Source organism: Gopherus flavomarginatus, chromosome 5, assembly GCF_025201925.1.
Source record: "Gopherus flavomarginatus isolate rGopFla2 chromosome 5, rGopFla2.mat.asm, whole genome shotgun sequence".
NCBI classification, from domain to species: Eukaryota; Metazoa; Chordata; order Testudines; family Testudinidae; genus Gopherus; species Gopherus flavomarginatus.
The window spans coordinates 2,341,943-2,356,498 of NC_066621.1; the positions used below are offsets into that span (position 1 = coordinate 2,341,943).

The 14,556-nt window shown below is 57.2% G+C and overlaps 2 protein-coding genes across 2 annotated transcripts in view; both read right to left on the reverse strand.

The window, feature by feature from the left end:
- Positions 1-2,788: 2,788 nt before the first annotated feature.
- LOC127051191 (cardiotrophin-2-like) lies at positions 2,789-10,318 on the reverse strand. The gene is made up of 3 exons (XM_050953160.1): positions 10,217-10,318; positions 4,565-4,666; positions 2,789-3,247 (listed from the first exon to the last, which is right to left on the reverse strand). The coding sequence occupies exons 1-3, from the start codon at positions 10,316-10,318 to the stop codon at positions 2,789-2,791; spliced, it is 663 nt and encodes a 220-aa protein (XP_050809117.1).
- Positions 9,974-14,556, reverse strand: part of LOC127051283 (uncharacterized) — a 29,502-nt gene continuing 24,919 nt past the window's right edge. The window contains exon 14 of the mRNA XM_050953371.1: positions 9,974-12,538. Coding sequence (XP_050809328.1) covers positions 11,817-12,538 — 722 coding nt within the window. The 3' untranslated portion in view covers positions 9,974-11,816. The remainder of the gene's footprint in view (positions 12,539-14,556) is intronic.

Genomic DNA, 14,556 nt, shown 5'->3' on the forward strand with positions numbered 1-14,556 from the left:
CCCCCCCAGAACTGGGGAGAGATCCCCGCACAAGCGTATTATCTCAGAAAAAACAGAGCTTTTATGAATGTCGAAGAAACCCCTTTTACAGAAATTCCCATGACGCAATGGCAGAGAAAGAGACGTGGGTGAGCCTGAGAGTTTATAGGAATTCCAGCATAGCCCCCTGGTGGGGGGAAGTGGGGCTGTTTGCGTCTCTTGGTGTATGTAAGTGAGAAAGAAAGACTACGGCCCTCTACAGGCTAGAATCAAAATTGCTCCACTATGTTTCATATTCCCCGTACTGCTAATGGCGGTTCCCCTGAGCTCAGACAGAAGTAGCCCATGTTTTTAAGGCAGACAACTTTCTTTCTATCTGTGCTGCTACGCACCCACCCTGGAATGACAACCCTGAGCAGATACACAATGTAGAGAGAAAGTATTGGACAAGAGTACCATCTAGGCTTATTGTAACAAGCAGCAACATCCACAAAAGTCAATAAATTAATACAGTATCCAAGAAAATTCCACAGGTAGCAAGACTTGACCATGATTTTTAAGGCATCAAATTTTAGGGCTAGCAACATCCTCATGGAGCGTTCCTGAGCAGCTGTTCCCCAGCTGCTCCACCCCAGAGCCAGCTGCATTTCAGCACTGGCTTGGATTCCCACCTCGGTACCTCACATCACTTTATAAAGTGCTTCTTGAACATTTCCCTGGGTTCCCTTCAACAAACCTACAGTAATTTTCTCTTGATTTGGACTCAGGAGGTGTCCAAAGTATTAAAAGCCCCAAATTCAAGTCAACGTTCCCTCATCTGTTAAATAATATAAATAATCCAGATAAATGCTTTTTTTTGGACATAAATACAATGGGATTTTAAAATCTATATTAGAACATAAGAACAGCCAGACTGGGCCAGACCAAAGGTCCATCTAGCCCAGTATCCTGTCTGCAGACAGTGCCCGGTGCCCCAGAGGGAATGAACAGAACAGGGAATCATCGAGTGATCCACTAATAGTCTTGACACACACGTAATGGATTTTGTGGCCTAGGACTTAAAGCCATGGACATCAGGGCTCCTAGGTTCTACACCTGGCCCTGCAGGTCACTGTCCCCTGCCAGTGATTCAGTTTCCCCATCTGTAAACTTGGGGTAAAGAGAGCGCTCTCCCCTGTGGAGCGCTTTGAGATCTGTGGATGACCGGCACTAGATAAGAGCTGGTCATTATTGTTCTGATAATTATCATCACATCTGGCACAAAAGGATCTTTCCCCATCTCAGTCTGGGCCAGAACTGACATGAGGAGAAAAATCCACTGACCCTGAGCAAAACAACAACAACAAAAACCCCACCTTTGGACTCATTTAGCCTTCTTATGGAGGGGAGGAAATAAGGTTGATCGGAAACTTAGGACAGGAAGTGCATGTGCCACGGAAGCACATCAGCTGTCCTTCAGGCCCAGAGGAAGTGCGTGGTCTAGCCAGCAGGCCAGCAATCCTATTGGGGCCCCCCTGCCTGTGATGGATCCCTGAAGCAGAGGCCAACAGGAAGGGCATGGTCAAGCCAACAGGAAGTGTATTGGCCATCCTCTAGGCCAACAGGAAGTGTCTTGGCTATCCACTAGGCTAAAAGGAAATGCATGACCCAGTCCATAGGCCAACAGGAAGTGTATCGGCCATCCTCCAGGCCAACAGGAAGCACCTGGTCAAGCCAACAGGAAGTATATTGGCCATCCTCCAGGCCAACAGGAAGCACCTGGTCAAGCCAACAGGAAGTGTATTGGCCATCTTCTAGGCCAACAGGAAGCACATGGTCAAGCCAACAGGAAATGTATTGACCATCTTCTAGACAAACAGGAAGTGCATGACCCAGTCCATAGGCAATAGGAAGTGCATTGGCTATCCACTAGGCCAACAGGAAGTGCATGGCCCAGTCCTTAGGATCACAGGAAATCCATGGCGCAGCCAGCAGGAAGTGCATGGCCTAGACTATAGGATCACAGGAAATCCATGGCTCTGCCAACAGGAAGTGCATGGCCCAGACTATAGGATCACAGGAAATCCATGGCCCAGCCCACAGGAAGTGCATGGCCCAGACTATAGGATCACAGGAAATCCACGGCTCAGCCAACAGGAAGTGCATGGCCCAGACTATAGGATCACAGGAAATCCATGGCCCAGCCCACAGGAAGTGCATGGCCCAGTCCTTAGGATCACAGGAAATCCATGGCGCAGCCAACAGGAAGTGCATGGCCCAGACTATAGGATCACAGGAAATCCATGGCTCTGCCAACAGGAAGTGCATGGCCCAGACTATAGGATCACAGGAAATCCATGGCCCAGCCCACAGGAAGTGCATGGCCCAGTCCTTAGGATCACAGGAAATCCACGGCTCAGCCAACAGGAAGTGCATGGCCCAGACTATAGGATCACAGGAAATCCATGGCCCAGCCCACAGGAAGTGCATGGCCCAGTCCTTAGGATCACAGGAAATCCATGGCTCAGCCAACAGGAAGTGCATGGCCCAGTCCTTAGGATCACAGGAAATCCATGGCTCAGCCCACAGGAAGTGCATGGTCCAGTCCTTAGGATCACAGGAAATCCATGGCTCAGCCCACAGGAAGTGCATGGTCCAGTCCTTAGGATCACAGGAAATCCATGGCTCAGCCAATAGGAAGTGCATGGCCCAGTCTATAAGTCAACAGGAAGTGCATTGGCCCAACCAACAGGAAGCATCCTCTAGGCCAAGAGGAAATGCATGGTCCAGTCTCTATGCTCACAGACAGTGCCTGGCACGGTGGCACCCCCTAGGCCGGGTACTTGGCCTTGAGCAGGGTGAAGTCACGTACAGTCCGGTCGACCCAGCCATGGTACTCCCGGCATACCACGTAGCCCCGGCACTTCTTCTCAAATGCCCCCACGCTAGCTGCCTCTGAGGTCAAGGGGTCTGTGGCCGGGGGCGTCGGGATGCCCATGGCAGCCATAATGTAGGTCAGGTTGGCCAGGAGACCTCGAGTCTGGGCCCGGGCAGTGCCCAGCATGGCCAGCAGCTCAGAGCAGTTGGGGCACAACTCGTCTTGGTCGTCCCACACCAGCTGGAGGAAGGCGTCAAAGGTGGCGTAGGCCCCGTAGTTCCGCGCCAGCCGCTCCACGTCGCCCATGGTGCGCCAGGCCAGGAATGGGAGGGTGGCCACCGGCACCCCGGCCCACCGCAGCCCCAGGGCACTGAAACCGGGGTCACTGAACGGGGAGCCCTGGGCGCTCAGCTGGTGGGGGGGAGACAGAAAAGGGGAGTGGTCAAGGCATGTGCTGTCCTCCCCCAGTCCCTGCCCCTCTCCCCAAGCTCCACCCCAAGATTGATTCAAATCCCCCCCATTCCCTCCCCACAGAGACCCCACCTCCTCCCTTGACACCCCCTTCCAACCCCCACTCCCCCACAAATCCCCATCCCGGGAATGGGGACTGCAAACACATGCAGAGGCAGAATGGGAGGGGGGAGAGAGCTGGGTCCTCTGGGGGGGATGCCTGGGGTGGGAATTCCCGTGGGGCTGGGAGGGGGGTCTTGGACCCTACCCCATCCCCACCTGGCACCCTGGCATTCCCAGGGGTTGGTCATACCAGCACCACCACCCCTAGCTCTGAAATTGCTGGCTGGGTTCCAGGCTGCAGAGAGCCTGTTGGCTGGGTGCTCAGCTGGGCGTGAACTCCTGAGCTGGCATCTTCCAGCTTGGGGCTGGTGCCAAGGGGCTCCAGGCTGGGCAGCCAAAACATGACACACACACACACCCCGCGCATTGTCGGGGGAGAAGGACCTTGACAGAAGGACAAGGCCATTGGAGGATTCACCAAGAGACTGGGTTAAATCATTCATATGTGTCTTCCCCGGGCGGGGAACTGGCTGGCTCAGGGGGCGGGGAATGGGACAGGGGGTCTATCCCCTCTAGGGGTGCTCCTGACCCATGAATAAAGCTGCGTTTTAGTCACGGGTATTTTTTAGTAAAGGTCATGAACAGTTCCCAGGCAGAAAACAAAAATTCACAGCCCAAGACCCCAAATGGTGCTGGGTGTGAGGGGGCCAGGCAATGGTGCGTGGCCCCGGGACCCACCCTGGAGCTCGGGGAGGGAAGGTTGGCGGGGCTGGCAGGCTCCCTTCCCGGCAGGGCCGGCATGTCCCAGCAGCTCCTAGGCAGAGGGGCCAGGGGGCTCCGTGTGCTCCTGCTGCCACAGTCGCCAGGTTTGGCAGCTCCCATTGGCTGGGAACTGCAGCCAATGGGAGCTGCGGGGGCGGTACTCGCAGAGGCAGGCAGTGCGTGGAGCCCCCTGGTCCCTCTGCCTAGGAGCTGCTGGGACATGCCGGTGGGAGCCGGGGAGCCCCCTCCCGAGGTAAGCACTGCCCCGCACCCCGGCCCCCTACTCCAGCCCTGAGTCCCCTCCCACATCCAAACTGCTGCTGCTGCTGCAGAAGTCATGGAGGTCAAGGAAAGTCACAGACTCTGTGACCTCCGTGACAGACACACAGCCTTACCCATGAATGGCCCTAGAGGCCTCCGAGCCCCCTCCCACCCTGGGGGCCCAGCACTCACGTAGGTGTTGAGCAGCTTTGTGGTGTTGGTCTGCAGCAGCCGGGCCAGGTTGTAGGTCTGCGAGATGGTAGTAGCACTGGGATTGGGGTCTGGCCGGGCCAGCTGGACCAGAACCAGGGACAGAAACAGATTCTGGGCTGCAGGAGTAGGGTGGAGGGGAGGCTTAGTAGGGGAATCAGCCATTGGCCTGCCCTTCCCTCAGCCTGAGACATGGTTCTGCTGGGATCCCACTGCTCCCACCATCCCTCTGCTCTGGGTTATGACAGTCACTAGTTCCTCTGCTGGGATCCCACCACCCCCACCGTCCCTCTGCTCTGGGCTATGAGAGGCCCCTCCCCCAGCAGTCTCTTCCACCTTTGCTGGGGTTCCACTTCCCCCTAGCTCTTGGCTATACCCGCCTTCTGCCCCTTGATGAACTCCCGATCTGGCCTCTCTGCTATTTAGTATGCATTCTGGGTCCCCAATCCAGTGCAGAGCGAGACTCCAAGCCGGGATTTCCCTGTGACTCTCCCAGGTGGGCCCCTGCCACTGTCAATGGGCAGTGATGGGGAGTAACTAAATCCAGAACAGGAGTTACACACCTGTCCGGATTGGAGACGGTGAGTTGTATATTACCCTCTGGGAGGGGAATGGGATCTAGCAGGTTAGAGCTGGGATGGGGGGCCTGGAAGCCAGGATTCCTGGGTTCCATCCCTGGCTCTGGAAAGGAAGTGGGTTCTAGTGGTCAGAGCAGGGCAGGGCAGGACTCCTGGGGTCTATCCCTGGCCCTGGGAGGGGACTGGGATCTAGTGGGTTAGAGGAGGGGGAGCTAGGAGCCAGGACCCCAGGGTTCCATCCCCAGCTTTGGAAAAGTTGGTTAGAGCAGGGGTGCTGGGGCCTGATGCAGGGGCACGTACCTAGAGTAGGAGGCATCTCTGGAGCCCTGGCGTCCAGCAGGTGCCAATCGGGGTGTGGCTTCCAAACTATGTTCCTGTCGCCTCCTAGTGGCTGATTCGGGCACCGCCTCTTCTTGCCCCCTGGTGGCTAATCCCGGCACTGCCTCCTGTCGCCCCTTAGCGGCCAATCCCGGCACCTCCTCTTCTTGCCCCCTGGTGGCTGATCCCAGACCTGCCCCACCGAATTCTCTGTCTTGGCTGGGAGCTTCCCAGGCGCTGCTCTTGGGTAAGGTCTCTTCTGCTACGTGAGCCCTAGGGGATGTGGCTGCTTTATAGGCATGTCGGGCCCTGTCCCCCTCCCTCCTCATGACACCTCCTGCCAGGAGCAGGCGGGCGGCGGGGAACGCACCTGGGTTTTCTGGACTCTGTTTCCAGGAAGGGAGAGGGGAATGGGGAGGGTGTGCCATGGGGCAGGGAGTCGGGGGGGCAGGTGTGTGGGTTGGGATTGCACAATGCTTCGTGTGAGGGAAGGAAGGAATGAAGGAATGGGAACGTGAGCCTGTGTCTGGGGGGGTGGCCACACCCCAGCCTGAAAAGTCCCAAAGCCACATGCGGGTGGGGGCAGGGGGTTAACCCTGCAGATTCTTCCTCCTTCTCTGTCCCGTCCCCAGTCCTGCCTTTCCATCCCCAGTCCCACTCCGCCAATCCCCCTTCATTCCACCCATTCCCACTCCTCCTCCCATCCCAATATGCCCCTCCCCCAGATCACCCCAGGACCCACAGCCCCCTCAGCCAGCCATGAGCACAGGACCCCTGGGGCAGATGCAAGTGGAGGGCTCGACCCACCCCACAAGGGGGCACCGGAGGTCAGGACCCTGCCATCAAGGAAGCAAAATGGGATGAGAAGCAGTGAGAGTGGTGGGGAGGGAATGAGGAAGGGGGCAGGGAGGGGTCCCATTGTGACAGACATAATAAGTGCCCAGGCCGTGCCAGCCGACGGCGACTGGCGTCTCTGCACGTCCTCGCCAGATCGAGTTTCCAGCCACAAAGCAACCTGGGGGGCAGGAAAAAATTCAGCAGAGGAGGGAGGGTGGAGGCCTGGACTCCTGGGTTCTATGCCTGGCTCTGGGAGAGGAGTGGTGTCTAGTGGTTAGAGCGGGGGTAGGAGGGAGATTGCTGGGAGCCAGGACACCTGGGTTCTAGCCTGGGCACTGCTGGGGAGTGGGGTCTAGTGGGTTAGAGCGGGGGGCTGGGAACTAGGACTCCTTGGTTCTAGTCCTGGCTTTGGGAGTGGAGTAGGGCCTAGTACAGGGGTGGGCAGAACTGGCCAGCACCATGTCCCTGCAGCCCCTGGGAGAGGGGAGGGGCAAGTGCTGCCCTGGCCTGCAGGTGCCGCCCCCGCAGCTCCCATTGGCCGAGAACAGGGAACCACAGCCAATGGAAGCTTTGGGGGAGGTTCCCCCGGGCAAGGGCAGTGCAGGGAGCTTCCTGCCCCTCCTTCCCCCCAGGGGCTGCAGGGACGTGGTGCTGGCCACTGCCACCCCGGAGCTGCTCCAAGTAAGTGCCGCTTGGGCAGAGCCTGCACCCCAAACCCCTCCTGCACCCCAGCCCCACTACCCCAACCCCCTGCACCCAACCCCCTTCCCATAGCCCCCTGAACCCCTCATCCATGCTACACCCCTCCTCCACCCCAACCCCTGAGCCCCTTCCTGCACACCTCACCCCCCCACACACCCTTCACCAGCCCTACATTCATGGCCCTCCATGCAATTTACCCACCCAGATGTCTCCCTCGGGCCAAAAAGTTTGCCCACCCCCGGCTTAGTAGGTTACAGTGGGGAGAGCTTTGGATCAGGATTGAGAGGCACCAGCAGAACAAATAAGAAACACAAGAGTCAGCTTCATGTATGAGATATTGTATTTCTAGCACTTGCTCTAGTCTTCTCACACAAATGCAGACCCGACCTGTAGCTCCCTCTTAGCCCAATGCTAGGGTCCTCACCCCACCTCACCTCACCTCACCCCACCCCATGCCATGCCGCCAATGCCAATGCCAATGCCAATGCCCCTCAACCTGCAACACCCCTGTTAGCCCAGCCCTAGACCTTTTCTCCTCCTTCCCCCCTCCAACTGCTGAAGCCTCTGACACAGACCCACTATATTTTTATTCATGGTGAGGACAGGAAATGAGTAGCGTGTCAGCCTGTGAAGGCTCAGGGGGGTAATCCTTCACCACCCCAGGCACGGTGGTTTCCTCTGACCAGTGGATGATTTCCAGTCAGCTTAGGCATGTGAGGACACTCCCATGTCCAAGATTGAAAGCCCCAAGGCATCCTGGTCTTGCCCTCTTATTTGCATATTGCTCTCTTTCCAGTCTTCCCCATACGCTGTCACAGACTCCCAGCTGACATCAAATACAGAATTATTTCCTTCCCTGCTGCATGCTTCTTCGACGCTGATGGGGAAGTTGTGGCAGCTGAAAGCAGGAGGGGCTGGGAGTCAAGACTCCTGGGTTCTTTCCCCAGCCCTGGGAGGGGAGTAGGGGCTAGTGGTTAGAGCGGGAACAGCTGAGAGCCAGGACTCCTGGGTTCTCTCCCCAGCTCTGGGAGGGGAGTGGGGGTTAGTGGGTCAGAGCCGGGCTGGCTGGGAATCAGGACCTCTGAGTTCCATCTCTGGCTCCAGTAGGGGAGTGGTGTCTTGTGGTTAGACCAGAGGGGGTGGGACTCGGGCCTGCTGGGTGTGATCTCTGGATGGGGAGTGGGGTCTACCAGTCAGAGCTGGGAGTCAGGACTCCTAGGTTCTGTTCCCAATATCAAACACAACAATCCGCCAAGTTTTGCCCACAGCTGCTACAATTTCTGGCAGGGGCAGAGAGTCGACAAAACGTCCATAGGCCCGTCGGGAGGGTTGAGATGGTCAACGAGAGGACAGACAGACTCTCCCAGTGTCTAGCCGGAAATCATAAAGTGTTTTATGACAGGGTCTAATTAAACAATGCAGCCCTGCTAACACCGGTCACCCGGCTCCCTTCCTCTCTGCCTGGAATTCAGCACCTGCGAAAAGTCCTCTCATTTTCCCCGTCTGTTGCCCTTTATTTATTCTAGATAATTTCCTTTTTGTAAATCTGCCTGGATGGGGAACTGAAACACAACAAAGAGACCAAGATCCTGGGAAGAGAATCTGGGGGGCAGGGGGAAGAATGGGACACGGGGCCTTTCCCCTGGGGGGAGGCGCTGGCTCCGATCTGGCCCCAGGGCAGGGGATTGGCTGGCTCAGCAGGATGGGGAATGGGAGACGGGGCCTTTCCCCTCTAAGGGGCGCCAGCTCCTATCCAGCCCTAGGGCAGGAGACTGGTTGGGGTGGGGGGGCAGTGGAATGGGAGCCAAGGCCTTTCCCCTTAGGCGGCGCCATTGGGCAGGGAAGCCGTCTGGTGGAACTGGTCTAACTGGAACAGGACATGATTTATTCTTTCCAGGAATCCAGCCCCAGATGGCAGATGGAAGCCTGTGTCCGAGATGCCAGCTGGGCACCAGGTGGGAAAACACCTGGTAGACAGACTGGAAGACTGTTAGTCTGCCTCTATCACTTGCATTTCCTCCTGACCCGACCCACCTGGGAGCCTGCTATCCAGCTTCTACTTTCCATTTCACTCAGTGAACTAACTGCTTAGGGAGCTGGGAGCCAGGACTCCTGGGTTCTCTCCCTAGCTCTGGGAGGGGAGTGGGGTCTGGTGGGTGAGAGCAGTGGGGGCTGGGAGCCAGGACTCTGGGGTTCTCTCCCCAGCTCTGGGAGGGGAGTGGGTCTAGTGGTTAGAGCAGGGAACTGGGAGCCAGGACTCCTGGGTTCTATCCCTGGCTCTGGAGGGTCTAGTAGGTTTGAGCAGGGCGTCTGGACGCCTAGGTTCTTTCTGTGCCTCTGTTCCTGCCTCAGTTTCCCCTGCTGTATTAATAAATTAGCCTGCCTCCAAGCAATCCCCTTCCAGCGATGGGCTAGAACTCAGGAGTCCTGGCTCCCAGCTCTTCTGGAGTCACCTCCCTGGCCACGGGGTGGGGGGTCCATTATGAAGCGTGCAGGGTATTAGACTAGTGTCTGGGGCTATGGGTGAGTCTGCACTGCCACCTCCTGGCCACATGGCACAATGACAACCCCATCGCACCCCTGACCCTCTGTTGGACTGGTCACCTTCAGGTCAAGGCAGAAACGCCTCTGGTTATAGAAGCTACTCAGGGCGGGAAATGGGACACAGGGCCTTTCCCCTCTAGGGGACACTGGCTCTGATCCCACCCCAGGAAAGGGAACTGGCTGGCTCTAGAGGGCTCCAGCACTGATCCAGCTCCAGATAGGTTCAGTCCCAGCTTGTGACCCAACGAAGGAACATGGTTACCCATCCCTGGATGGCATATCAGCAACAGACACCGTAGAAACCAGGTACTCAAAACCACCGAGGATCCATCGATGGGCCGGCCCCAGTCCCGGTTTGTGGACTATAGGCTCAGGTATAGATGGGTGTGGCCATGGAGGTGCTGTGAGATGATTCCTTGTTAGGTTTTTATTATTATTATTTATTATTATTATTATTAATAAACATTTCTGCAGCCCCGTGGCTATGCACGGTGCACGTACAGAGGTCTAAAAAAAAAAGGTTCCTGCCCCAGTAAGCTTACAATCTAAGTTAGACAAACCTAGGGCACGCTGAGGGGATGGGGACGGGAACCGTCAATAAATATAAAGGTCAGTTGTGTTATAGTGTCACAAGATCTGAGAACTTCCAGGATACATGGCCAGCTGCCGTCAACCAGCCTTGCACTGTTGACTCCAAGACAGCGATGGCCGAATGACACCTCTTGGAGATCTGGCCCATTGATCCCACTGGAGTCATGGCCGATTGGGGCCCTGGTGTCACTGACCCCAATGGAGCTACAGCTGAGTGACCCCAGCTGGGGATCTGCCCCATTGACCCCAATGGAGCTGCAGCTGAGTGACCCCAGCTGGGGATTTGGCCCCATTGACTCTCTAAGTAGAAAATATTTGTTTTCATCCATTTCCCCGTTGCCGTGTGGAGTCTGCGGCGTCTCAGTGCTCCAGGGACAGGATTTGCCCAGGCACCCGGCAGTCCCGTCTCCCTGATGAAATATCTGTTCCTATTCCGTCCTGGCGGCTGGTTCTGAAATGGGCGAATGCTGCGGACGCTACCCCCAGTGAGGGGGTGTCAGTCTATCCCATGCCCCGAGGCTGTCAATCCACCTCCCTCCCCTCTGAACCAAGCAGAGGCCCAGAGACAGGGAGAGCTGAAGGAATGGGGGGCCTCATGTGTTGGGCACTAGGACGTGGGCTGTGGTGACGGTGGGGTTCCTGGTGAGCTGGGATTAGGGGGGTTCCTGGGTATGAACCCCCTGGGCACCATCATTAAATGCTACAAAGGTTTGGGGAGTACCAAAATCTGTTCCCCGTCACCCAAATTTAATCCCCCTGAGCCTCAAACACCCCCCACCAAACAATATTTCACACCTAATAAACAGACCATCAATCCACTCGCTCCCTAGTGACCAGTAGCCTCTAGTAACCGAACTGCCAATCAACTGCTTAGCAACAATCACCCTAGTAATCAAACCACCAATTCCCTCCCTCTCTCAAGAGTGACCCATCATCCTTACTAACCAAATTAGCAATTCTCGCTCTAGCAACTAACCACCATGGGAACCAATCCACCAATCGCTGTTAGTGGTCAGTCAGCATGGTAACTGCACCACCGACCCCCACCCTAGTAACTAATCACTGCAGTAACCAACATACCAATCCCCTCCCTATGATCGCTATGGTACCAACCCACCAATCCCCTCCCTAGCGATCAGCCACCATGGTGACCAACCCACAAAGCTGCTCCCTAGTTACCAACCACTCCATGGCAACCACCCCACCAATCCCCTCCCTAGCGATCAACCACCATGGTGACCAACCCACCAATCTGCTCCCTAGTTACCAAACACCCCATGGCAACAACTCCACCAATCCCTTCCCTAGCGATCAACCACCGAGGTCACCAACCCACCAATCTGCTATTTACCAACCACCCCACCAATCCCCTCCTTAGTGACCAACCACTGCGGTAACAAACCCACCAATCCCCTCCCTATAATTGCTATGGTACCAACCCACCAATGCCCTCCCTAGCAATCAACCACCGCGGTGACCAACCCACCAAGCAGTTCCCTAGTTACCAACCACTCCATGGCAACCAACCCACCAATCTCCGTAGTGACCAGTCCCCAGGGTAACCAACTCACTGATCCTCTCCATAGTCACCATGGCAACCAACCCCACCACAGCGACCGACTGCTCCCTAAGCCCCCCACCTCTCCCCACCCACCCTGCCCCCTTCACTCCACCCCCCACTGCCACCCCACTATCCGGAGGTGGCGGGCGTTGGGCCGGGGGGCTGGCGGGGGCACGGGCAGGGCGGGCTGGCCCTCCACCGGCGTCCCGTCGCCAGCGTGGACGCGCTGGTGGCGGATGAGGGTGGAGCTGCGTCCAAAGCTTTTGCCGCAGAGGGGGCAGCGGTAGGGACGGGCGCCGGTGTGGGCCCGCTGGTGGACGGCCAGGTAGGAGCTGTCTCCATAGCTCTTGCCGCAGACGTTGCACTTGAAGGGCTTCTCACCGGAGTGGATGATCTGGTGGCGGATGAGGTGGGAGCTCTCGCTGAAGCTCTTCTGGCACTGGGTGCAGCGGTAGAGCTTCTCGCCCGTGTGGGTGCGCTGGTGGCGGCCCAGGTCCGAGCGCTGCGAGAAGCTCTTCCCGCACACCCCGCAGGCGAAGGGGCGCTCGCCCGTGTGCACCCGCTGGTGCCGGATGAGGTGGGAGCTGAGCGTGAAGCGTTTCCCGCAGTCGGGGCAATCGAAGAAGCGCGGTTCGGCCCGGGGAGCGGTGCTGACCCGCCGCCGCCGGGGGTACGGGCCCCAGCGGCCCCCTCGCTGCGGGGGCCGACACAAGCTCTCGCAGGCTTCGGCCCAGTTGGGGGCATCCGGACCCGGAGGCTCTTCCTCCTGCTGGGGAGGCTCTGCCACATCCTCTTCCTCGTTGTCGCTCGCTGTCCCGTCACCTGCTGGGAGAGAGACAGCAGAGTGCAGGCAGAGCTCACTCCCACGCCGGAGAGGGGCTTCCCACCAACACACGGCACAGGGAGAGAGCTGAGACTGAGGGGCAACACTCCCTGCAATGATCTGTCTCTCCCCAGAAACATGCAACCACCCATCCCTCCATCCATCCATCTCCCTCAACACCCACCCACCTGTCCATTCATCCATCCCCACAAACACCCACCTATCCATCCCTCCATCCCCAAATACATCCACCCACCCATCCATCCCCATAAACATCCATCCACCCACCCATCCCCATAAACACCCACCCACCCATCCATCCCCATAAACATCCACCCACCCATCCTTCCATCTCCCTAAACACCCACCCACCCGTCCATTCATCCATCCATCCCCACAAACACTCACCCACCCATCCTTCCATCTCCCTAAACAGCCACCCACCTGTCCATTCATCCATCCATCCCCATAAACACTCACCCACCCATCCTTCCATCTCCCTAAACACCCACCCACCCGTCCATTCATCCATCCATCCCCATAAACACCCACCCACCCAACCTTTCATCTCCCTAAACAGCCACCCACCTGTGCATTCATCCATCCCCACAAACACCCACCTATCCATCTCTCCATCCCCAAAAAATCCACCCACCCACCCATCCATCCCCATAAACATCCATCCATCCATCCCTAAGAACACCCATTCATCCCTCTATCCCCATACACACCCCTTATCATCCCTTCCTCCCTCCCTGTCCTCGTCCCAGTTATCCCTCCATCCCCACACACACCCCTCTATCCATCCATCCCTCCATCCCTGTCCTCATCCATCCATCCTCCCCCCATCCATCCCTGTACATATCCCATCTATCACTCCCTCCCTTCATCCCCACACACACCCCTCTATCCATCCATCCCTCCAACCCTCCCCTCAACCCAGCTATCCCTTGATCCCTATACACACCCCTCTATCCATCCTTCTTCCCACCCATCCATCCCTGTACATATCCCACTATTGCTCCCTCCCTCCGTCCATCCCCACACACATCCCTCTATCCATCTATCCCTCCATCCCTGTCCTCATCCATCCATCCTCCAACCCATCCATCCCTGCACGTATCCCATCTATTGCTCCCTCCCTCCCCACACACACCCCTCTATCCATCCATCCCTGTCCTCATCCATCCATCCTCCAACCCATCCATCCCTGCACATAGCCCATCTATCGCTCCCTCCCTCCCTCCCCACACACACCCCTCTATCCATCCATCTCTCCAACCCTCCCCTCATCCCAGCTATCCCTCCATCCCCACACACCCCTCTATCCATCCATTCCTCCATCCCTGTCCTCATCCATCCATCCTCCTACCCATCCATCCCTGCACGTATCCCATCTATCGCTCGCTCCCTCCCTCCATCCCCACACACACCCCTCTATCCATCCATCCCTGTCCTCATCCATCCATCCCTGCACGCATCCCATCTATCGCTCCCTCCCTCCCCACATACACCCCTCTATCCATCTATCCCTCCATCCCTGTCCTCATCTCAGTTATCCCTCCATCCCCCCACACACCCCTCCTCCCTCCCTCCCCATCCATCCATCCCTGTATATATCCCATCTATCGCTCCCTCCCTCCCTACAGATCCCTCTATCCATGCATCCATCCATCCCTGTCCACATCCCTCCATCCCCATACACACCCCTCCTCCATCCATTTGCATACACAGCCCTCTAGCCATCCCTCCCTCTCTCCCTCCCTGTCCTCATCCCAGCTACCCCTCCCTTCCTACACACCCCCCTCTAGCCATCCATCCATCCCTGTCCACATCCCTCCATCACCACCCACACCCCTCCTCCATCCATCCATCCATCCCTATATACTCATCCAGGCATCCTTCCACATGCATATCCATCCATCCATCTCCACACAAAACCATCCCCAGACACATCCCTCCTTCATCCTTCCATCCCCACATCTCCATCCATCCTGTCCTCCATACACATCCATCTATC

Coding starts and splice junctions, on each gene's coding strand:
- LOC127051191 (XM_050953160.1), bottom strand. CDS start 10,318: ATGACTCCAGTGGGATCAATGGGCCAGATCTCCAAGAGGTGTCATTCG. Junction 4,667..10,216: donor GGTTGACGGCAGCTGGCCAT/GTATCCTGGAAG, acceptor GTTCTGGTCCAG/CTGGCCCGGCCAGACCCCAA. Junction 3,248..4,564: donor CAAAGCTGCTCAACACCTAC/GTGAGTGCTGGG, acceptor CCCCCCCACCAG/CTGAGCGCCCAGGGCTCCCC.